General features: G+C 48.0%; 2 protein-coding genes and 1 non-coding gene across 3 annotated transcripts in view; 1 reads left to right on the top strand and 2 right to left on the bottom strand.

Annotated features, from left to right (window-relative positions):
- TECPR2 (tectonin beta-propeller repeat containing 2) overlaps nucleotides 1–9,235 on the bottom strand; it is a 97,687-nt gene extending 88,452 nt beyond the window's left edge. Inside the window, 1 exon segment of the mRNA XM_052659854.1 lies at nucleotides 9,194–9,235. The gene's annotated coding sequence lies outside the window, so the exon portion shown is untranslated.
- A 170-nt stretch (nucleotides 9,236–9,405) lies between these two features.
- CINP (cyclin dependent kinase 2 interacting protein) lies at nucleotides 9,406–23,893 on the top strand. Its single transcript, XM_052659824.1, has 5 exons — nucleotides 9,406–9,457; nucleotides 14,121–14,289; nucleotides 16,373–16,502; nucleotides 21,508–21,637; nucleotides 22,775–23,893. Exons 1-5 carry the CDS (start codon nucleotides 9,406–9,408, stop codon nucleotides 22,975–22,977), a joined length of 684 nt encoding a protein of 227 aa, XP_052515784.1. The 3' UTR covers nucleotides 22,978–23,893.
- Nucleotides 15,370–15,486, bottom strand: LOC128067145 (U5 spliceosomal RNA). Its single transcript, XR_008201347.1, has one exon. It is a non-coding gene; the product is annotated as a U5 spliceosomal RNA (small nuclear RNA).
- Nucleotides 23,894–25,137: the final 1,244 nt, after the last annotated feature.

The raw sequence follows: 25,137 nt of genomic DNA, 5'->3' as shown, positions 1-25,137 counted from the left end.
CCGTGTTCCCCCAGCCCTGTCTCCCAGCTGCCTCCCGCTGGCCCCTTCTCAGCTCTGTGGCCATGCCCGAGCTGAAGCCAGCACCCCTCTCACCTGGACCCCCATGCGGTCCTTGAACAGCTGCTCTCCTGCTTCCACAGCTACCCCGGAAGTTGATGCTCACACAGAGCAGGCACAGCGACCTCTCCAACTTCATCAAAATTAAAAAGTTTTGTGCTCCAAAGGCATCATCAAAAAAAAAGTAACAAGATGGACTTCCCTGGTGGTACAGTGGAGAAGAATCTACCTGCCAAGGCAGGGGACATGGGTTCCATCCCTGGTCTGGAAGATTCCACAAGCCAACTACTGAGCCTGCGTGCTACAACTACTGAAGCTCACGTGCCTAGAGCCCACGCTCTGCAACAAGAGAAGCCACGGCAATGAGAGGCCCTGCAACAAAGAGCAGGCCCTGCTCACCACAACTGCAGGGAGCCTGCGCGCAGCAACGAAGAGCCAGCGCAGCCAAAACTAGAGAAAGAAAAATGAAGAGAGGGGCTTCCCTGGTGGGCCAGCGGTTAAGACTCTGCACTCCCAATACAGGGGCACAAGTCTGATCCCTGGTTGGAGAACTAAGACCCTCTATGCTGCAAAGTGCAGCAAAAAAAAAAAAAAAAAGAGAGAGAGAGAGAAAAGACAACCAACATACTGGGAAAAAATCATTTATCTGACAAAGGACTTAAATCCACAATACATGAAAAATTCCTAAAACTCAATAATCAAAAGATAATTTTCAAGCAAGCAACTGAATAGTGCGATCTGAATAGACATTTATCCACAGAAGACATACAAATGGCCAATAAGCACAAGAAAAGATGCTCAACACCAGTAATCATCAGGGAAAATGCAAAACAAAACCACAGCGACATTATCACTTCACATCCACTAGGATGGCTATAATCAAGAGACAGATAAGTGTTAACAGAGGTGTGGAGAACTGGAACCCTCGTACACTGCTGTCTAGACGCTCAGTCGTGTCCGAGTCTGCAGCCCCACAGCTTGCAGCCTGCCAAATTCCTCTGTCCATGGGATTTCCCAGGCAAGCATACTGGAGCGGGTTATCGCTTCCTACTTCAGGGGACCCTCCTGCGTCTCCTGCATCGGCAGGCGGGTTCTTGACCACTAGCACTATCTGGGAAGCCCCATACATTGCTGGTAGAGAATACAAGGAGGCAGTCACTGCGGAAGTCTGGCAGTTCCTCCAAAGGTTAAACACAGAGCTACCCTATGGCCCAGCAATTCTATTCCTAATTATACACCCAAGAGAAATGAAAACATATGTCTACACGAAGACTTAAATAATTTCAAAATATTACCATTCATAAAACCAAAGTAAAACAACCCAACTGTCCATCAACTGATGAATGGATATACAAAACACGGTGTATCCATACAATGGAATATATTGTTCAACAATAAAAAGAAATGAAGTACTGATACACACTGTAATATGATGAGCCTTGAAAACATTATGCCTAGTGAAAGAAGCCAGACACGGAAGACCATGCACTGGATGATTCCACCAAGATGAAATACGCAAATGGCCCGAGTCAGCCCGTCTACAGACAGAAAGTAGACCAGTGACTGCCTAGAGCTGAGAGGGAAAAAGGCTGAGGGTGGGGATGGCTGCTAAAGGGTTTGGAGTGTCTTTTTAGGGTAAAATGTCTTAAAATTGATTGTAGTGGTGGCCGCATAACTCTATGAATATCCCCAAAAACACCGAATTGGACATTTTAAATGGGCAATACACATGGATGTGAATTCTCAATGGAGCTTTTACCAAAAAAAACAAGAAGTATCAGCTCTCCAACACTCACTCAAGACAAAAAGCTTCAGTAAACCAGAAATAGAGAGGAACTTCCTCAACCTGATAAGGAGTAGCTACCAAAAAATCCAACAACTAACATCATACTTAATGATGAGAAACTCAGTTTCCCCAGCTAAGACCAGGTACAAAGCAAGGATGTCCCCCTCTCATCACTGCTTTTCCATATCATACTGGAAGTTCTAACTAATACAATAAGACAAGGAAATGTAAGACTGAAAAGGAAGAAATAAAATTATCTCTGCAGATGACATGTTCATTTGTGTAGAAAATCCAAAATAATAATAAAACTGAAACTAACAGGCAATCATAGCAAGGTTGCAGAATACAAGAGTAACAAAAGCCGATCACTTTCCTCTCTAGGAGCTGTGAACAAGCGGAATTTTAAGTTGAAAACACAGCATCGTTTACCTTTGCATCCCCCCAAATAAAATACTTAAGTATAAATCTAACAAAATGTGTAAAGAGCTATACAAGGAAAACTACAAAAGTCACAAGAATGAAATCAAAGAACTAAATAAATGGAGAAGTATCCCATGTTCATAGGTAAGTAAATTCAACATTGTCAAGATGTCAGTTCTTCCCAACTTGATTTACAGATTCAGTGTAATGCCAGTAAGTTATTTTGTGGCTATCAACAAAATAATTCTGAAGTTTTATAGAGTCAGAACACCCAGAACAGCCAACACAATATTGATGGAAAAAAATAATAAAGTCTGAGGACGGATATAATCTGACTGCAAAACTTACTACAAAGCACCAATTATCAAGATAGTGTGGTACCGGCGAAAGAACAAACGAATCTACAGAAGAGAAAGTGCAGATACAGACCCGCATAAGCAAAGCCAACTGACCGCTGACAAAGGCGCAAAGGCAACACAATGGGGCGAAGACAGCCTCTTCAACAAATGGTGCTGGACAACTGGGCACCCACAGGGGAAAAGTGAGTCTAGACACAGAATTCACACTCTTCACAGAAATCAACTCAGAACGGATCACAGACCCAAATGTAAAACACAAAAACTATAAAAATTCCAGAAGGCAATATAGGCGAAAACCTAGATGACTCTGGGTATGGTGATGACATTTTAGATAACATTACCAAAGGCACGATCCATGAAAGAAGTAACTGATAAGCTAGACTTCATTAAAATTAAAAACTTCTGCTCTACAAAAGACTACGCAAATGAAGGAGAAGACAAGTCACAGATTGGGAGAAACATATTTGCAAAATACCTACCTGATTAAGGGCTGCTATCCAAAATATACAAAGAACTTTTAAAACTCAAGAACCCAATTAAAATATGGGCAAAAGATCTTAATAAAACATCTTACCAAAGAAGATACACAGATATCAAGTAAGTCTACGAAAAGAAGCTCCACATCATATGTCATCGGGAGAATGCAAATTAAAACAAGAGACCACTATAAACCTAGCAGAATGGCCAAAATCTCTAACACTGACAACACCAAATGCTGTTGAGAATATGGGGCAACAGGAACTCTCATTCATTGCTGGTGGGGACAAAAAATGGTACAGCCACTCAGGAAGACAACATGAAGGTTTCTTATAAAGCTAAACATAATCTTATCATATGATCCAGCAATGCAGTCCTTGGTACTTATCTAAAGGAGTTCAAAACTTACATCCACACAAAACCTTCACCAGGGTATTTGTAGCGCCTTCAATCAAAACTGTAAAAATCTGGATGCAATGAGGATGTCCTTTAGTAAGTGAATGAATAAGCAAACTCTGGTACATGCAGACACTGGAATATTATTCAGCACTAAAAATAAATGGGTTATTGAATCATGAAAAGACATGGAGAACTTGAAGTGCACATTACTAAATGAAAGAAAGCAATCTGAAAAGGTTTCATGCTGTATAATTCCAACCATGTAACCTTCTGGAAAAGGCAAACTATGAAGACAGTAAAAAGATCAGGCGTTGCCAAGGTTTGGGTGGGGAGGGAAGGGATACATAGACAGAGCACAGAGGATTTTTAGGGCAGTAAAAGTACTGACACCATAATGATGGATGCATGCCACAATACATTTGTCCAGACCTATGGAATGCACACCACCAACCCTAAGGAAAACTATGGACTGTGGGTGATAATGCTGTATCAATGCCGGTTCACCAACTGTAACAAATGTCCCACTGTGGTGGGGGATGGTGCTAATAAGGAAGGTGATACATGTGCAGGGGAAGGGAGGCCTGGGTTCGATCCCTGGGTTGGGAAGATCCCCTGGAGAAAGGAAAGGCTACCCACTCCAGTATTCTGGCTTGAAGAATTCCATGGACTGTTTAGTCCATGGGGTCACAAAGAGTTGGACACAACTGAGCGACTTTCACCTTCACTTTCAGGGAGTATAAGGAAATATCTGCAGCTTCCCCTCAGTTTTGCTGTAAACCTAAAACAGCTCCGAAAAAGTGTTTTGTTTCGTTTTGTTTTTAAAGTTCTTTGAAAGAGAAATGGGTGGTTCTCATATCACTCACCCTATTCAAAATTCTTCGGCGGCGCTTCCTAGTGCTTTGAGTCAGCCAAACACCTTTCTGTGGCCAACAAGGCCCTGTGTGGCCTGACCCCTTCCCAGCTCCCCCATCACACGTCCACCTCTCCCCACTCATCCTCTAAGCTCTGTCTCTACCACCCACTTATTCCCTCCTTGGGCTTCAGAACTGACTATCATCCCTGCTCCCCACCACGTGGCATCTTACTCCACACATCTGGCTTCAGAAAGACACCCCCTGACCAGATCACTGACAGTGTCCATCAGTCCCCACATCCCTCAACTTTTCACCTTGTCCTTCATAATTCTCATCACACTTTTAATTACTTTATTTGATAGTTTAATGATCATCTCACTGATGAGACTGTGAGCAACGCAAATTCTCTCCTGTTTACCAGTGAAAAGCCTAGTGGCTAACAACACCTTTGGCACGGAGTAGATGTTCAATACCAATCTGTTGAATGAAAAAATCCAAAAAGTCAACTTCAGGTCTTACTGCAAAGGAGTATCCTCAATCCAATCTTTAAAATCAGTAACGCTTCCCTGGTCATGGATATTTCCATTAAACATATAAAAACCACAACATTCTTCCTCAAGACAGGATAATTCCCTCCCCCATTATAACCACAACCCACATATCTGGAAGGTGGTAGCTGACTTCACACTGACTGATGGCACCCAAATACCTGACTGGTAGTTTTAAAAAATCATCCACTTGGTACAATGGTCTAAATTATCCACTTAGTACAATGGTTGGAAGTTGCCAAAGCACCCTGACAAATCTAATGGTTTAAGGATTCTCTCCAAAATCTCTATGAAGTGGTAATTAGTCTCCCTGTTGTACAGTCTATTATTAAACTCTGGCTACAACAGCCACTATTCTTTTAAGTATTAAAATCTTATCAGTTCAGTTCAGTCACGTCACTCTTTGCAACCCCATGGACTGCAGCACGCCAGGCTTCCCTGTCCATCAACAACTCCCGGAGCTTACTCAAACTCATGTGCATACAGTCGGTGATGCCATCCAACCATCTCATCCTCTGTCATCCCCTTCTCCTCCTGCCTTCAATCTTTCCCAGCATCAGGGTCTTTTCAAATGAGTCAGTTCTTCCCATCACGTGGCCAAAGTATTGGAGCTTCAGCATCAGTCCTTCCAATAAATATTCAGGACTTATTTCCTTTAGGATGGACTGGCTGGATCTCCTTGCAGTCCAAGGGACTCTCAAGAGTCTTCTCCAACACCCTAGTTCAAAGGCATCAATTCTTTGGTGATCAGCTTCCTTTATGGTCCAACTCTCACATCCATACATGACTACTGGAAAAACCATAGCCTTGACTAGATGGACCTTCGTTGGCAAAGTAATGTCTCTGCTTTTTAGTATGCTGTCTGGGTTGGTCACAGCTTTTCTTCCAAGGAGCAAGCGTCTTTTACTTTCATGGCTGCAGTCACCATCTGCAGTGATCTTGGAGACCCAAAAAATAGTCTCTCACTTGTTTCCATTTTTTCCCCATTTATTTGCCATGAAGTGATGGGACCAGATGCCATGATCTTAGTTTTCTGAATGCTGAGTTTTAAGCCAGCTTTTTCACTCTCTTCTTTCTCTTTCATCAAGAGGCTCTTTAGTCCTTCTTTGCTTTCTGCCGTAAGGGTGGTGTCATCTGCATATCTGAGGTTATTGATATTTCTTCCAGCAATCTTGATTCCAGCTTGTGCTTCATCCAGCCCAGCATTTCGTATGATGTACTCCGCATATAAGTTAAATAAGCAGGGTGACAATATACAGCCTTGAGGTACTCGTTTCCCGATTTGGAACCTGTCTGTTGTTCTGTGTCTGGTTCTACCTGTTGCTTCTTGACCTGCATACAGGAGGCAGATAAGGTGGTCTGGTAGTCCTATCTCTTGAAGAACTTTCCACAATTTGTTAAGATCCACACAGTCAAAGGCTTTGACGTAGTCAGTAAAAAGAAATAGATGTTTTTCTGGAACTCTCCTGTTTTTTCAATGATCCAACCGATGTTGACAATTTGATATCTGAATCCTCTGCCTTTTCTAAATCCAGATTGAACATCTGGAAGTTCATGGTTCACATACTGTTAAAGCCTGGCTTGGAGAATTTTGAGCATTACTTTGCTAGCATGTGAGATGAATGTAATTGTGTGGTAGTCTGAACATTCTTTGGCATTGCCTTTCTTTGGGATTGGAATAAAAACTGACCTTTTCAGTCCTAGACTGGCTGAGTTTTCCAAATTTGTTGGCATATTGAGTGCAGCACTTTAACAGCATTATCTTTTAGGATTTGAAATAGCTCAGCTGGAATTCCATCACCTCCACTAGCTTTGTTCCTGGTGATACTTCCTATGGCCCACTTGACTTCGCATAAAATCTTATGGCTGAACATAATGAGATGGAGGCAGTCATTTATCTTTCAGCTGAAATTCGGTCACTTCCCTGACCCCAACCCTGCTGGTTAGCCAGTGCTCAGAGGCTTAAGTCTGATCAGAGCATGACATTGAGTATTTCAACAAGGCAGCCTGTATCTAGCTTCATCTCAGGCCACTCTTCCTTCCACATACCCCACACTGCAGCCACAGTAGCTTGCCACCACAGCCCTGAACACCCACGGTTTTTGCAAAGTCCCTTTCGTTCCTTCCCCATCCCCCACACATATCTTGTAAGAACACGCTGCCCACAGGAAGCCTTCAGACTCCCTCTGACACTCCGCTGGTGTCTCTCCGCCTTCACAGAACGCTATGAGCGCAGTTACCACATGCTTTGCTCTCTCTCCTCCTCAGTGGCTTCCTGCCAGTCTTCATCTACATCCTGCTCATCTCCAAAAGACCACCAGGGAGTGTGGTACAATCAACACGTATCTGTTGAATTAATCTCTCTCTAAACACTGCCAGAACTCCTGAGGTATGGCAGAACAACATATAAATCCACTCCACATCACTTACATCCATCATTATGCAAAAATTCAATGGTCTCTTTATGTCTGGGTCCAAAGAATACATTCACTTAAAACTGATACACGCTTCGAACGACAGCTCACGTCTGCCTCAGCAGTTCAGAGCCATCAACAACTCCCCTGGAGTCTACCACGCTCGTAGGCTCTTCTGTATCTAGACATCTCTCAGGGCCTGACTCCAAATTTGTTTGTTACGAGTAACTGTTTTCCAATCCATTCTCCACTTCTAAGTTCAGTCAGCTACTCTGCCTGATGCCTTTTTCCTTCCCTTTTTCCTACTAAGTTCCAGGAGCCATTCTGTCCAAACTACACAGAAGCTAAGATAAAATGAGGCCTGCCCCAAACTTAAAGTCTAATTTCTCTTAGAGAAAATGGAAAACGAATCCAACAGGAGCCAATCTCACGCTGAAAAAGACAATGAGACTACAAAGTAACTTAAACCTAACAAAAGCTCCTTACTAGTCACTCCTTCAGAAGAGGACCACCCTTATTCCACCACCAGCCTCCAAGCCAGTCCTGAAAACTCCAGCAGAGCATCCCCTGTACCTACACCTGCTGGTTCTCAAGCTGGAAAGTTCCCTGGGGACAGGGACTGGGTCTGTCTGGTCCACCACAGCGTCTCTAGAAGCTGGTACTGTGGCTGGCATACAACAGGCACCAAATAACTACCTGCGGAATGAACCAACGAGGGATGGTAAAAAAAAAAAAGCAAATTCAGAGCTTCACCAAGGTGCACTGTAGCTTCTAGGTGAGACAAAGTACAAAGTGGTTTGCAGCTCAGGGGACCAGAAGGACTGGTGAACACAAGGGCTACAATGACTTTATTCCCAGATTCTGTCCATCCTGGGATCTGGGTTTGGGGATTTCCAGAACTTCTTTCCTTAAAAGTTTTCAAGACCTTGGCTACTAGGAGGAAGTCAAGCCCAAGTGCAACTGATCACTCCAGCAGATAAGGCAAGGGTGCTGCCAAGCTGGTACCCCGCACTCTGCCAACAAATGTCAACAGAAGCAATAGGACGGAATAAAATTCCTGAATTTCAGCAGGAAAAGGGATGAAGAACAAAAGAGCAGAGAAGACAAAAGTAAGTAGGGTGTGCGGGTAAGGACCGCAGGGGCTAGCTAGCCTTTATTGAAATGCACAGCGCCCGGCCACGGTGCTGAGCAGTTCACAAGCACTGACCCATTTAATCCTCTCACCCAGCCAGGGCTGGAAACTATTGTCAATCCCTACTTTACTGACGGTGAAACTCAAGTTTACGGAGACATCACTTGCCCTGAGCACATAGCCGAGGAAGGGGCTGTGCTATGGGCCGGGTCGCCGCACTCTTCAACCTGCACTTACTATCTTGCCTAGGGCCTTAAAGAAGGACTGAGAGGCGAGTCGCTCACTTATCCATTTAACGAACACTTAGCATCGACTGGGTACGAGCCAAGGCCTGACGCCAGGCGCTGGTGGGCGGATGAAGGGACCGGGACTGAGAGGCTCGGGCGTGGGGACAGGGCGCAGGGTCCCTCAGAAAGACCCTGGAGCTCGGCACCCGGGGCCGGCGGGGGTACGAGGGCGCGGCCCGGCAGAGGGAAGGCGCGGAACCCGAGGGGCGAGCGAGCCGCGCGCGCGGGGCGGCGGACCCGCGGCGCCCAGAGGCGTGGGCGACGACGGCTCCCTCAGCTGGCCGCCCGCTTCTGCCCGGAACGGGGCCCGACGCTTCGTGCGCCTCGGCAACGGCCTCGGCCACCTGGCGCGGGCGAGACGGGGGTCGGGAACGGGGGCGAGACGCGCAGTGAGACCCTGAGGCGCGGGAGCTCGGCTCGGGCGGGGGAGCGCGGGGCCGGGCGGCGTGGCGGGACTCACCTCCCGCGGCAGCCCCTCCGGACTCGTCGGCCCGGCAGGGCCGGAGGAGGTGGGGATGGACTCCGGGCCGCGGGGACTGCCGGGAGCCCGTTCCCTGGGCAACGGGACGGGCACCGCCGACGGACAGCCGGCTCCGCCGCCGGCTAGAGCGGCAGAGCCCGGTCTAGGGGCGGTGGGCGTGTCGGAAGTGACGCAGGCGGACTTCCTGTGCCATGGGCGGGGCTTCGGGTCTTTTTCCCGGGATCCCTGCGGAAGGCATGGAAGGTGCGTGAGAAGGGCTGGTTTTCCCAAGCGGGAGGGTGCGAGTGGTGCCGTTTGGTCTTGGAGCTGGACCCGCGGCCGGAAGTTTTCCGAGTTGCGTGCCGATTCTTGCCTGGCCCCGGCCCAGCCCGCTGGCCCTGGCACAAGCTCCGCAGTCGGCCTGGAAGTCAGTTTTACCAAAATGATACAAAGGAGCGTCAGCAGATCCTGAGACTCAAATTGTCGTTATAAATTAGCAACAGCAGAACGCTTTTTCTGAAATCCCGTCAGTCAGAGTTCCCGGCCACAGAGTTTTTTCTGCTTATAATAAAAGCTGTCATTCAGCGAGTGCTCACTGAGCCTCACCGCGATCCCTTGAAGTGTCCTCAACAGGTGGGAAGTCGAGGCTTGGAGAGAATAAGTAAGATACCCGCTATGCTACTGTCCTGCACTGTGGCTTATACGTGATCTCGTTTGAGTTGAAGTCAGAGTGTTGTTTTTGGTTCCTAAATATGTGCTGTATTATGGGGCAGACAAATGGTGACTCTCAAGTGCTCCTCGCCCGCAAGGAGCCCCTATTCGGTAAGGGAACTCCTTAGAAGATCGTGGTACAGGCGGTAAGAGATTTTTTCTCCATTTAACACATTCTAGTCTGCACCTACTGTGTGCTGAGGGCTTCGTTTGTGGCTCAGCTGATAAAGAATCCGCCTACAATGCGGGAGACCTGGGTTCGATCCCTGGGTTGGGAAGACCCTCTGGAGAAGGGAACAGGCTATCCACTCCAGTATTCTGGCCTGGAGGATCCCATGGACTGGGATGTTTGCCCATGGGGTTGCAAAGAGTCGTACATGACTGATCGACTTTCCTTAACTATGTGCTGAAGTTGTAAGAGGGAACAGGATAGCCTTAGTCACTACTGTGGTGGAACTTAGGCTGTCAAGGAATGTATTAGGCATTAAACAAGCAAATACACTGCGTTGGTGAGTGTCATGAATGAAGCTTAATGAAGTCGAGGGTGTTCAGGTATAGAGTACAGTAAGTCCTAACCTAACCTTGGGATCCAAGAAGACTTCTTTGTGGAACTGACTTTCTAAAAACCTACGTCAGGTCATGTAGCTACTCAAAGCTTCCTGCTTGCTTTTCATTGACTTGGAATAAACCCAAACGTCTTACCTTGGCCTACAAGTTTCTGGCTGTCTTGACTGCCTCCTCAGCTACTACTGCCTCTCTCTCCTTTTCATTGTAGCCACATGGGTCTGGTTTCACACTCACCAAGCTCATTCTCACTTAGGGTCCTTGCTGTTGACTTCTCATCATTTAGGTTTCAGCCTAAATGACAATGGCTTCGGGGTTTACTCTTAACACAAGACCCTGTTTTATTCTCTGGCATTTATGATATAAGCTAATGATCATAGGGACTTCTCTGGCGGTCCAGTGGTTAAGTCTCAGTTCAGGGGACTTGGGTTCAGTCCTTGGTCTGGGAACTAAGATCCCACATGCCACATGGTGCAGCCAAAAAAGAACAAAAAAAAACAAACCTGATAATCACCTAATTGTTATCCACCTCGTCTTTGGAAAGTAAGTTCTATGGAAATGGTCCTGGTCTATGTAGATCACTCACTTCCTCCCCCCATGTCTGGTGTAATGTAGTTCAGCTCAGTTCAGTTCAATCGCTCAGTCGTGTCTGACTCTTTGCGACCCTGTGAATCGCAGCACGCCAGACCTCCCTGTCCATCACCAACTCCCGGAGTTCACTCAAACTCATGTCCATCGAGTCGGTGATGCCATCCAGCCATCTCATCCTCTGTTGTCCCCTTCTCCTCCTGCCCCCAATCCCTCTCAGCATCAGAGTCTTTTCCAATGAGTCAACTCTTCGCATGAGGTGGCCAAAGTATTGGAGTTTCAGCTTTAGCATCAGTCCTTCCATTGAACACTCAGGACTGATCTCCTTTAGGATGAACTGGTTGGATCTCATCTCCTTGCAGCCCAAGGGACTCTCAAGAGTCTTCTCCAACACCACAGTTCAAAAGCATCAATTCTTCAGCGCTCAGCTTTCTTCACAGTCCAACTCTCACATCCATATAGGACCACTAGAAAAACCATAGCCCTGACTAGACGGACCTTTGTTGGCAAAGTAATGTCTCTGCTTTTGAATATGCTATCTAGGTTGGTCATAACTTTCCTTCCAAGGAGTAAGCGTCTTTTAATTTCATGGCTGCAGTCACCATCTGCAGTGATTTTGGAGCCCAAAGAAATAAAGTCTGACACTGTTTCCACTGTTTCCCCATCTATTTCCCATGAAGTGATGGGACCAGAAGCCATGATCTTCGTTTTCTGAATGTTGAGCTTTAAGCCAACTTTTTCACTCTCCTCATTCACTTTCATCAAGAGGGTCTTTAGTTCCTTTTCACTTTCTGCCATAAGGGTGATGTCATCTGCATATCTGAGGTTATTGATGTTTCTCCCGGCAATCTTGATTCCAGCTTGTGCTTCTTCCAGTCCAGTGTGTCTCATGATGTACTCTGCATGTAAGTTAAAGAAGCAGGGTGACAATATACAGCCTTGAGGTACTCCTTTTCCTATTTGGAACCAGTCTGTTGTTCCATGTCCAGTTCTAACTGTTGCCTCCTGACCTGCATTTAGGTTTCAGCAAATACTGGACAGTTGTCTAAATAAAGAGTGAATGAAAAAAAATCAATGATATTTAAAAGTGAAGCTCCTGGGTAGCTCCTGGTAGGCTGGTTGTCAAGGGGGAGCCACCCATGTGATTAGAAGTGCAACTTTCAGTCCCACCCACCTCAACCACCAGGGGAGAGAGGCTGGAGTTAAATCAGCCCCATCGGTGACTCATTTAATCAGTTGTGCTCATGTAATGAAGCCTCCATAAAAACACAAAAGTGAAGGGTTGTGAGAACTTTCAGGAGTGAAGGATTGTAAGAATGTTCAGGTTGGTGAGCGGCTGGGATTGCAGGTAGAGCGCTCTGCTCCCCTGCCCACATGCTTTGGCCCATGCGTCTCTCCCATCTGGCTCTCCCTGGTAGCCTAGTAAGGAGGATGTTTTCCTGAGTTCTCTGTGAGCCACTCTAACAAGTTAATCAAACCTCAGGAGGGGGAACTGCAGGTCAGAGGCACAAGGGGCAACCTGGACTTGAAGCTGGGATCTGAAGTGGAGGGAGGGGAGAGGAGTCTTACAGGACTGAGCCGTTATCTTGCGGAATCTGATGCTGACTCCCAGTAGACAGTGTCAGGGTGGAGTGCACCGCTTGGTGGTGGTGGAAAAAACACTGGAGAGGCCCTTGAGGTAACACATACTGTGTTGGATACTTGCCATGTGCCAGGCCCTCACAGCTTTGCATATATTATCTTCACATTACCTCGGAAGTGGATGTAGTTTATCCCCATTTTACGGATGGACACTTTGAGACCATGAGAGGTTGAGTAACTTACCCAAGATTGCACAGGTGGCTGTAACAGAGCTGGGACTCAAACCCAGTCAGCCTGGTCTCTAGAATCTATATTCCAGACAATTGTGTTTCCTGGATTCCTAAGGACCTCTCTGAGAATTTGGACCTTATCCTGTGGCCCATGAGATGCCTTTGTAGGATTTTTGGGGGTTTTTTTTTGGGCTGTGTTCTGTCTTAGTTGCAGCACAAGGGATCTTCCATCTTCACTGCAGCATGCAGGATCTTTATTTGTGGCATGTGGGATCTAGTTTCCTGACCAGGTATCGAACCTGGGCCCCCTGGGCCACCAGGGAAGTCCCTGAGGGATTCTAAGTAGAGAATAGAGGGGTGGGAGGCCAGACAGCCTGAATGGTCTGGGTGTTGCTTCCCACAGGAGCTGGGGTCTGAGTGAGCCTCAGGATATGGGCAGCATTATTTTGAGGAAGGAAAGAACTTTCTGGCAGAGAGAACTGCACATGCAGAGGACTTTTTAAGAGTTGCCAGTGGTTGGTTTTAGTTAGAAATCGAGGGGCTTCAAGGTGGGGGTTGCAGCGAGGCCGAGAGGGAGTCAGGTCCTGAAGGAGTTTGGACCTCCCCATGTGTTGGCAGCGTCGAGACCATCACTGCGTCTCTGGGGTCCAGCCTTGTCAGTGTTGGAGTGACTAGCACCAGTTACCCACAGGGCTCGGAGCAAATGCCTGAGGCTAGAGAATGGGAGCGCCAAGGCAGGGGCATCAGAGCCTGGCAGCAGAGAGTTACAGCTCTGCTTCCATCCCAGCCTTTGCAAGTGGTCGGAGTGTTCTCAATGTGGGAGACCTGGGTTCCATCCCTGGGTTGGGAAGATCCCCTGGAGAAGGAAGTGGCTACCCATTCCAGAATTCTTGCCTGGAGAATTCCATGGACGGAGGAGCCTGGCAGGCTACAGTCCATGGGGTCGCAAAGGGTCGGACACGACTGAGCGACTTTCATTTTGACATCACAGAGTGCTCGGGGTGAAAGAGTCTCGAGCCATTAGGCTTCGAGAGGACTCAGCTATATCTGCCGAGACTTTAAAGGTAGAAACAATTCTCTTTGTCTAGTCCCAGGAACTTTCACATTCATCCGCACGTCTTCGTTTCCACAACACGATCTGTCCAGTCGATGCAGTGTTTTAAATAGTCTTACTGTCGCAAATCATAAGGACCATTTCCCCCCAGCTGTGATCTTGAATTTCATAAAGTGATGTTTCTCTTCCTCCCTATTAGCAAAGACTCTTGGAACTGTAACACCAAGAAAACCTGTCTTATCTGTCAGTGCAAGAAAAATTAAGGACAATGCAGCCGACTGGCATAATTTAATCCTGAAATGGGAAACCCTCAACGATGGAGGTTTTGCTACTGCAAACAGCATTGCCAACATGAAAATCAGTTTGTTGTAAGTACTGGCAGAACATGTTCTGTGCGCTTCCGCCTTAGCAATTGGGCAGACATTTCATGGGCGTCTTTTAGAGTGGGCCAGGTAGCCTCCAGCAACATGGATAAATAAAGCGAACAAGCAACTGATAAAACAGTGCGTGCGGGTATGAAGTGTACGTGCATTTTAAAAACAAAATTATGCTACCAATTGTTTGTGGTTACATCTGCATGTCAAATTATCAAAATGGATTGGGAGGAGACAGACTCAGGCGCTGGTACCTTCTGGGAGGACTGAGTGGGACGGTAGGGCAGGTACCACTTCATCTCCAGACTGCTGTGTTTTATTTCTGCGGTGTTCTGACTATCACTAGAAAATACATAGATTTGCCCTTTATCCCTGTTCTTGGCACATGGCTCTTAAAACCCTGATGATTTCCTTAGGGACTCGAGCTATGGAAGAATCTTTAGTTATAGTAATATTTGTTCTTTGGTCCTCCAGTTCCTGAATTAGCTCCAGAAGGATTAAGGAGTGCCCTGTGGTCATAGTAGGCCCCTTCCTAAGACATCCGAGCCTGTGTTAATAAGGGGGCTTTTTGGAAAACCCCTAAGGAGGGGATACCAGCCGTGCAATTGGAGTTGGCACTGTCAGCCCCGCCCCCTCACCTGCACTCTGAGGAACTTGAGTTAATCGCCAATGGCCAATCATTTAATCAATTGTGACTTCATAAGGAAGCCTCCATAAAAACCCGGAAGGACAGGGGTTTGGGTAGCTTCTAGGTTGGGGAACCTGAACGCTTCCCTGGGCCCTGTGCTTTTACCCCAGATGCCACAGGGAGAGAAGCCCCTGGACTTGAGACCCTCCCAGACCTTGCCCTGGGTATCTCCCTATGGCGACCAGGAGTCAGACATGGAGTGGGGTGTCTAGAGCAGAGGAGACATGCTGGAGTGTGTTCCCTCAGCAAGTTCTTTTAAAAAGACAAAAGAGTTATGAAGAAACTGTTGGCAGTTGCCAGTTCTGATGGAAAGATTTGCTTTATTATTCTTTGCACTTTCCTGTATATATGTTTTTAGTTTTGGATTTGGGGTTTTTTTTTAAATCAGCCTGGCTTACGCAAGGCCTCAAAAAATTTAATCAAGACTCAAGCTTGTTCCTACCCATGGAACTCTTTTAGTAAAAGGCGAAAGGTTTAAATGACCTGAAGAGAAACATGAGTGCGGATCTGTATATAGTAGTTGTAATTTCTCAAAGCTGCACATCTTTGTCTACCGGCCGGAGTCTAGAGTCTTAACTCCTTGGGCTGGACCCCTGGCCTTCGCCAGCTCTTCCAAGCACATCAGACATGTCAGCCCTCTGGTCCCTTCTCCTGCTCAGTAAGTTCCAAGAAGCAGGTCTTACCTGACTCCATAAGATGCTCTCTGAAGTTGGAGGTGAGGGGTGGGATACATTGGGAGTTTGGGATTGATACATACACACACACTACTGTAAATAAAATAGATAACTAATAAGGACCTACTGGATAGCTCAGGGGACTCTACTTAATACTCTGTAGTGGCCTAGATGGGAAAAGAATCTAAAAAAGAGTGGCTATATGTGTATGTATGGCTGATTCACTTGCTGTACAGCTGAAACTAACACAGCATTGTAAATCAAGTATGCTCCAAAAATCTTTTTTAAAACTTCTTAGACCACAAAATGAAGAACAACGAGAAGATCTTCTCTGATAATCTTCTAATGTTTCATTTTCTCACTTAAATGTTGATTGTGGAGCCACTAGATTAATTTCAGGTGCCGTGGATCACAGCTTTCCAGCTACAAAACACATTCCTAGCTGACGGGCTCTGAGGAAATGACTGTGTCTTGCCCACTGAAGACGCCACAGGACTCGATTGAACTGACTTTGTTCTAGGGCAGAATCGGGCAGCGGATGGACATGTTCCTCGTATGCGTAAATAACATGCAAACGTGATGACGTGGAATGACACCGGCGGAGACGGTCGATGATGACACATGTACACGGGTATTGAGTTTTCTGGGGTTCATCCTAACGAAGGGAGGTGACCTCACGGAGTGTGTTCTGTTCCCGCTTTTCCATCTGGTCCAGGAGCAAAGACAAGATAGAATTAGTGAGCAGCGGCCTGGCTTCCGACGACTGTGCAGAAAAGGAGCACCCGGAATACAGCAGGGAGCTCGAGACGCTGTGCGAGCAGCTGCAGGCCACCCTGGAAGGTTTGGTAAGGTGCCGCCGCCCCGGGCCAAGTGTGCGCAGGAGCCCGGAGAGGCTCCACAGTTCCCTCCTCTGAGATTTTGTTTGTCCCTCCTCCGCCTCCTCTTTGGTCTCTTGCTCTGCCTGCCCTATAAATCTTGTTTCCGAGATGCTGTCCTGACCGTCCTTCTGATCGGCGTGTCGCAGGGCAGTGTCCCTGCTCCAGGTCCCCACAGGGAGCAGATTAGGCTTGTGGGCCTCTCGCCTCTACTCAGCAGCCGTCCGGAGGCGAGTGGGCGCCACCGCCTTCCAGCAGAGCTCTATTTATGGACGCTGAACTGTGAATTTTATACAACTTTCATGTGTCACATAAAATATTCTGCTTTTGATTTTTTTTTCCCAACCACTTAAAAATGTAAAACCCATTCTTAGCTCAAGGGACGCACAAAAATAGACCGAGCTGGATCTGGCCTGAGAGCCCTGATCTCGCCCATAAGGGATGCTCTGAAGGGTTGTTTAACTCAAGGCTGGATGTCGGTACCCACCACGCTGGCCACCACATGTGGACGAAACAGCTCATCTCAGCCAGACACAGGGATGGGGTTTACACACCTTAAACACAGATAACTAAAGCTTCTCCACATAGAGCGTCTACATATTCTAACATTTCTTGATATGTTTCTGATGCTTGACCTGCTTCCTTATCTTTTCAAACAGCATATGTCGAGTATCATTGTATTTCTTCAAGATACCACTTGTTCAAAGCCAGGATTCCACCTATTAAAAGGCAGACTATAGGTTTATAAGTTTTTCAGAAAAGAAGCACATTCTTTATAAGGTGTAATGGTTTCTGAAACATGAAAATGAGAAAAACAAATAGAGCACCAAGGACATCTTGGCGGTTTCGCCTTTCCTTTGATCGAAATGCACCGCTGTCTTCAGGATATTTTGCCGTGGGGGAGTGGCGGGGGAGCTGTCTGTCTCCTCTAAGTAAATAATCAGGGTTTTGTGATTGTCCTGGTTTGTAACACTGCCTTTGGGTGGTGCTGTGATAAGAAACACTTGCCTGCCTGCCCGACCCCTTGCATGCAGTGCTCAGGCAGAAACAGGACAGGCCTGTGCGGTCAGGCCCTTCGTTCTCAGCTCCACCCTAGGAAGGCTGGAGGGGAAGGCGTGTGGGTGTTTGCTCGGTGGCATCTCTGTGTTCACTGCTACGTCTCCAGTAATTGGGTCATTGACCTCAGCTTCTGGACCTGGGCTTCCTGAATTAACACAGGCAGAGTAATCAATCAAGTTTCCAGAAAAGCCAATTGAAAACTGGCCACGTGTATTTCCCCCCCCCCCAATTAACCCATTTGATTTTGGCAAGTGGTTTTGTTTGGACAAAACACCAGTGCACACGTTGCTTGAAAGAGAAAAAACTGGATGGCTAAGTTCCTACATTGAAATATTTATTTCCTGGTCACACTCAGCTTTTAGTTGTTAGCTTTTGTTGTTCCGTTGAAGTCTAGTTGGTTTAAAGCGTTGTGTTCCTTTGTGCTGTAAAGCAAAGGATTCCGTTATCCACATGTACACACTCTCTCATATCCTTTCCCACTATGGTCTGTTACGGCATATAGAATATAGTTCCCTGTGTATATTGAAATGCTTTCAACATGGTTAAGCACAGGCAGCCGGGCTATCGTCTGTTGGGTCGATGTGGCAACTCTTGCACCAGAACTTCCATCATCCGCGGCCTCCCGCCTCCCTCTCCGCACAAAACATCTTACAGAACCCCCAACTGGATCAGAACTGGAAACACTTCGGGCACATGCTAACGTGACTTTTACGAAGCGTAAAAACCCTGGGAAGGATTTTGTTTCTAAATGCCATTTGGCTTTCTTTAGCACGTACTTCCCTCATTTATAACTCTACATATGCACACCACGGTGGGGAAGGAGGGCTTGGGCAGGAACAAGGGGAAGAGGCTGTTCGCCTCCCGTTTTAGGTGAGGCAGGAGGGACTGACTGGCTTTGCTTGCGCGGTCCCCACTCTCCCTGTTCTTGTGGGACTGTCTGGTGCCACGGGAACCCCTTCCCCACCCTGCTGACCATGCAGAGGAGGGGTAGCCTGGGAGGGCGTCAGACCTGAGTCAAGGGCCAGAAAGTCCAGCCTGATGGACTGAGCAGGTGACACGTCCTGTGCCCAGCCCCTCCACCCACAGCACGTGGCCTGGCAGGGCAGCTGAAAGTGGCCGCTGGGTTTGAGATGGCCACATGCCCCACAGTGGCCCTAGCTCCCAAGGCCTTCCTTCAGACAAAGCCTGGGCTGGCCATGGGTGCTGGTGGTCAGGCCCCAGAGTTCTCTGCCCCAGTGGATTTTTTCTATTTCAGATGGAATAAGTGGTTCGAGGGACTTCCCTGGCAGCACAGTGGTTAGGACTGGTTTCGCTGCTGTGGGCCCAGGTTCAGTCCCTGGTTCGGGAACTAGGATCCTTCGAGCTGCATAGCATGCCCAAAAAACATAAAATAAAGTAGTTTGAAAGTTAGTTCTTCTCACTCAGTTTCAAAACCAAAGTTGATGTTATGAGGATGCTGATATCATTATTCCTATTTGCCTTGAGCCTTTAGAGAGAATGGTTTCCCAGGCTTGACTTGGCCTTGAATCTGGCCTGGGTGGAGGTGTCCTCGTCCCTCAGCTGGATGAACATTTCACAGTGAGGGCTGTTGCCTTTAGGAGGGACGTGGAGCCACAAGCTTGTCACTTCAGGGCTGTGGGCGGGTGTGGCTTTGGTGTCATTATTGTTGAATGAGCCCCTGGATGGAGCTGGCTCCTCCGGCCCAGGCTCGAGCCTCCAGTTTCCTTTGCTGTCCTCGGGCTTGTCAGCTCTTCTTAGCATTAGGTGGCAGCGGGGAGCTGCCGCAGGATGCAGAGGGCAGGGCTGAGGATTGGGTGTCGAGGCCTGGCCTCGTCCTTCCCGAGCTCAGCAACCTTGAGAATTTTCCCAGCTGTCATCCGGAAATGATGAGTCCTATCTCCTGGGGTTGGGCCAAATGAAATATCAAACCTGGAAAGATTTGGGAACAGAGTCTGGTTCTTTAAAAACTAATGTTAGCTAAATTTAGTTCAGCCGCTTCGTGTAGTTAGAGAGTGCTTGAAGGACCAAGTGCAGGGAATTAAGGTTTGATGACTGATACAGCTTTTCTTACGCCCCACTGTGTACATAAAGCTAACTTCATACTTAGGACCTAGAGTTGTGGTCTAGCAGACCTACGATGGGGCTTCCCAGGTGGCGCTAGTGGTAAAGAACCTGCCTGCCAATACAGGTACACATAAGAGACACGGGTTCGATCCCTGAGTTGGGAAGATCCCCTGGAGGGGTGCATGGCAACCCGCTCCTGTATTCTTGCCTGGAGAATCCCATGGACAGAGGAGCCTGGTGGGCTACACAGTCCATCGGGTCACACAGAGTTGGACACGACTGGAGTGACTTAACACGCACACACACAGAGCTATGCTACTGAAATCCAAAAGCTTGGTCACTGCACGCGTTTGTCTTACTTCACAAACACTGATGTAGCTCTGACCGGGCGCCCCACAGGCACTCGTCAGTCCCCCGGCCCTGTTAGCAAGCGCTCTGTCGGGCCGGTCCACACTGCAGCAAGCTCCTGACGAGCACCAGGCACCGTCAGCGTCACGTGGTCGCTGTTGCCTCCCTGTGTGCGGCGTGCTGGGCTGCCTTTGGTTATTACAGGTTTTTATCAACAAGGAAACCAAGCCTCAGAGGTTTCAGTGAACTTGAAACCAAGCAGGTCACGGAAGACTTTTTGTCCCACCTTTCTTGTTTGTAGGCAAGACCCCCAGTCTCGAGACCTGCCTGGTGGTCCAGTGGCTAAGATGTCACGCTCCCAGTGCAGGGGACCCGGGTTCAATCCCACGTGCTGCAGCAAAGATCAGAGATCCTGAGTGCCGCAGCTAAGACCTGGCACGGCCAGATAAATAAATACGGGGCTTCCCTGGAGGCTCAGTGGTAAAGAATTCGCCTGCCAGTGCAGGGGACATGGGTTCGATCCCTCATCTGGGAAGATCCCACATCCCGCCTAGCAGCTAAGCCCATGAGCTACTACTACCGAGCCTCTGCTAGAGCCCATGCTTGGCAACAAGAGAAGACACTGCGGTGAGACGCCCGAGCACCACAGCTGGAGAGTGCTGCCCTCCCCTGCTCACTGCAGCAACAAAGGCCCAACACAGCCAAAAATCATTAGATAAAGTTGTGATGAATAAATAATTTTAAAAAAGACTCCAGCCTCCCTGATCTTCCCTGAGTTCCAAAGGGTGGATTCCAGCAGTTGCTAATTTAGAGAGGAGCAGTTAAGAAACTACTTGAGGCAAGATTAAAGGGACCCTGGAAACTCATCAAGATTAGGAGACCCGACCACCTGAGACCAGGCCCTCCACACACCCTAATCTTATTGGCAACCCCACCCCTTGAACTCCTCGTCAAATACCCCCGGGCCGCAGACACGCAGTTTTTCCGAGCAAGAGGCTGCCATGTCCCCCTTTGCCTGGCAAAGCAATAAAGCTATTCTTTTCTACTTCACCCAAAACTCTGTCCGAGATTTGACTCAGCACTGATGCACAGAGGCTGAGTTTTTGGCATCAAACTCAAAAGGCAGTTCATATCGAGTCAGAAGTGAGCTTGTTTAATGCCTCTTCTCCTGTCTTTCATTCCATAAAAGGGAGAGCCTACCTTGCCACCCCTCTAGGTCTTCAGTGCTAAAGAGTGAGTGATGTTCAGAGAGTTCAGTGAAGTGGGACTCAGCAAGCTTCCTCTTCTCCAGCAATGGAAATCCAGGGTTTATTACTGGATAAACTTGTGAAATCAAAGCAACCATTTACCTCCATGTCCCAGAAATTTGCTGCACACGAGTGAATGGTGTTGAGTTATTGGACTTACATCTCAGACTTACCTTTCTTAGCTTTGGAATCTTCAGAGTTACTGAATCTAAGACTGAATTTCCAATAATATTCTCATAGTCTAATATCTTTTTCAGACCAAAATACAGATGAAGATGGAAAAACTGTCTTCAACCACCAAGGGCGTTTGTGAACTAGAAGATTACCATCATGGGGAGGAGAGGAAGCGCCCCCCACTCTTCCACACGTGGCCCACAGCTCATTTTTGTAAGTAGTCCTTTCTGCCTTCTTTTCAAGGGTAGATCCTGAGAGCATTTCATGCCATTTCGATCTGGCCCTCTAAAGCTGACAAGACTTTGAGATTCAATTCAGGAGGATCCTTTGGGAGGGAGGGAAATGGAGGCATCTTAGATGAGCATTTCTTCTTGGCTCTAATTACCTACTAACCAGCAAAGACTCACTGGAAAAGACCCTGATGCTGGGAAAGATTGAGGGCAGGAGGAGAAGGGGGCAACAGAGGATGAGATGGTTGGATGGCATCACCAACTCAATGGACATGCGTTTGAGCAAGCTCCGGGAGATGGTGAAGGACAGGGAAGCCTGGCATGCTGCAGCCCCTGGGGTCACAGAGTCGGACACGTCTTAGTGACTGAACAACAATCAGCAAAGAATATTAAACATCATTAGAGACCCATGAAGCAAGCTGCCATTAGTCCTTTAAAGCCAATGGGCAGAATGAACTTAGCCTCCTCAGCAGAGGCAGGATTTTTTTTTTTTGTAGAAAGATAGGTTTTCACTTTTTGTTTTGCTTTGTTTAAAAAGTAAATGAGGGTCACTTTAGCCTGCCCCATGAAGGCAGGCTTCTGGGAAAACAAACTCCATTACCTAAATAAATTGTGCAGTAAGGGCTCTTTTTAGCATTATTAGTTTGAAAGAATGGCTAAACTATTTGCTGTCGCTTTGAGACCTCACTTCTAAATAAGGGAGAAGGATAAAATCACCTAATGTAATGTGTTCATTGAATATTGTCAGTTTGAGATGAATGTGCTCTGTATAGTGACTGTAGGCTCCTAAGAGCTGCGTAGAAAAGATTACAGGTGCCTTTTAATTCCATGGCACTCATTTCCCTTGTTATATGATCCTGATCTACACTGGCTAGAGTCCATCTTCCTCCCAGTTCTGCTGCTGACTCTGGCTTTTAAGGAGCAGCTTTTCAAAGTCCCCGGTGGTCAGGATTTGGTGCTTCCACTCCGGAGGGCATGGGTTCGATCCCTAGTCCAGGAACTAAGATCCCATAAGCAGTGCAGCAGGGCGGGAAGAAAACAAAGCAGTGGCGGGTCATCCCAGCCTCGGGCTCCCCCTCCAGCAAATGCCACTGTTCAAGGGGGCCCACGTTCGTTGCAGACGAGGTCTCCCGCAAGCTCTCGGACATGTACAGCCAGGAGCTCCGCCTGAAGCGCACGGTGGTGGAGCAGCTGGCACACACGGCCGACCGCGACCTCGCCCTCAGCTACCTGTCCATGTGGCTGCACCAGCCCTACCTGGAGGGCGGCAGCAGGCTGCTTCTGGAGAGCATGCTGCTGGAAACGGGGCACCGCGCACTGTGACCTCCCCCCCACACCTCGGGGCTCCAGACCCCCTGGCGGACAGACATCCAGGTGGGCGCTGGGCGGTACCCTGGGATGACGCCCCCCGGCTGCACCCGGCGATCAGGCCCTGTGCTTGATCCTTTCACAGCTCTCTGGGGCCTCTCCAGACATTGATTGCTGCTGCCTGCCGTCTGCCTCTCAGCCTTGTCTGCACCTGTTGTGAATGTGGCATCTATGAAGACTTCTGCATGAGATAACTGAGTTCCTCGACTAAATGACTGAGTGGTCTGGTTTTTGTCAATTAGGTCTATTTTACATAGATTCCACTTGCATAGAAAATCCCTGGTTTAATATTTGTATTGTTAAAATTGCGGGACTGTATTAGCTTCGTAACTACAACTAACATAGGTGGCACTAGCGGTAAAGAACCTGCCTGCCAGCGCAAGAAACGTAAGAGATGTGGGTTCAGTCCCTGGGCCGGGAAGATCCCCTGGAAAAGGGAATGGCAACCCACTCCTATATTCCTGCCTGAAACATTCCATGGACAAGAGGAGCCTGGTGGGCTACAGTCCATGGGGTCGCAAAGCGCTGGACACGACCAAGTGCACATTAGCTTTGTGATTGCAACCAGTGTCTAGAATACGTCAGAGGGCGCGGAATAAAGATCAGCGTCATGCAGATACAAACCAGCTGCCAAAAAATTGCCCGTCCTTGCACTTAGGCCATGACAGGCCAAGTGAAGTGTCTTCCATGTCCTTCTGGTTTAAATCCTAGTTTGGCAATATTTGCAACAGATACTGGGGGTCAGTTCTGCTATTGCTCCCCCAGAAACAGAAGTCTAAGAAATGTCATGCTATATGATACGGGGCGTAGTCTCATGACACTCAAGTCCTAGCAGCTCAGGAACAAGTGCTTCCCAGGCAAAGAAAGAAAATATTCCAAAAATAAAACACTATATATGATGGGGGTGTATTTGGAATGAATCACACTGTGTAAGTTGGCATTTGCAAAGCATTCCAAAGCAGAATTTCTTAGAACTTCTTGTTCCTGTCCTTTGCAGTATTTATGAAAACCCAACCATCATAATAGTAGCCCGTCAGATGTCCTGCAGCCTGGAAGCCGCCTGGCTGGCATTCGGCAGAAGGGGCATCCCTCCCCCAGGGCTCCCTGCTGTGGCCCCAAGCCAGGTGGGCAGGACCAGCCCTCCTCAGAGGCATGGGGTCAGTTTTTAGGATTGGGATGGGGTCTTTAAAAGAGTAAATGCTCTTCAGGGGAGACACTGAAGAACTGCTCGGCCTTTCTAGGACATTTCCTGTCTTCTCGACACCTCATCCACGGACACTCAGGTTGCCCCAGAGAACTAATGGGAACGAACAATGCTGCTGATGCGGAAGCCCAGCCTCAGTGCACCGGTGCTGAACCGAATCTTGGAGACAGTTTGGGGTGAAGTAGAAAAGAATTGCTTTGTCAGGTGAAGGAAGGGGGCCACACTGGGCTAATGCCCTCAAAACTGTGTCCTGGGCTTCCGTGGTGGCTCAGTGGTAAAGAATCCGCCTGCCACCGCAGGAGATGTGGGTTCGATACCTGAGCCAGGAAGATCCCACGTGGCAAAGGGCAATGGGACCCCTGTGCTACAACTCCTGAGCCCGTGCCCCGCAACACGGGAACTCGCGCAGCGAGAAGCCCGAGCGCAGTGACGAGAGGAGCCCCCGCTGGCAGCAGCTAGAGCAAAGCCTGCACAGCAGCAGGCCCCAGCACAGCCGAATAGGAATAATAACAGACAGCTGTGTGTCCCACCCGGGTGAGGGTGAGGGGTTGTGTGGTGTCTTATAGTCAAGGGGGCGGGCTTTCTGATTAGGACCAGGGTGCCCACAGGGCCTGCATTCTTCAAAGCCAGAGGCCATCTGGAGTCACGGGGTGACCTTCTCTCTGGAGAATGTTTCATCAAGTAGTTAACATGTTCCATTTGTTGGGACACCTACCCAACAGAAGAGCTCAAAGATACTCTTGTGTGTATCCTGAATATTCATTGGAAGGACTGATGCTGAAGCTTCAATACTTGGGTCATCTGATGGGAAGAACTGACTCTTTAGAAAAGATTCTGATGCTGGGAAAGATTGAAGGCAGAAGAAGGATGAGGCAGAGGATGAGATGGTTGGATGGCATCACCAACTCAGT

Source organism: Budorcas taxicolor, chromosome 21 (assembly GCF_023091745.1).
Source record: "Budorcas taxicolor isolate Tak-1 chromosome 21, Takin1.1, whole genome shotgun sequence".
Taxonomy (NCBI): Eukaryota; Metazoa; Chordata; class Mammalia; order Artiodactyla; family Bovidae; genus Budorcas; species Budorcas taxicolor.
This window is presented reverse-complemented; position numbering and strand designations above follow the sequence as displayed.

Coding starts and splice junctions, on each gene's coding strand:
- CINP (XM_052659824.1), top strand. CDS start 9,406: ATGGGCGGGGCTTCGGGTCTTTTTCCCGGGATCCCTGCGGAAGGCATG. Junction 9,458..14,120: donor CCCTGCGGAAGGCATGGAAG/GTGCGTGAGAAG, acceptor CCTCCCTATTAG/CAAAGACTCTTGGAACTGTA. Junction 21,638..22,774: donor GTGGCCCACAGCTCATTTTT/GTAAGTAGTCCT, acceptor CGTTCGTTGCAG/ACGAGGTCTCCCGCAAGCTC.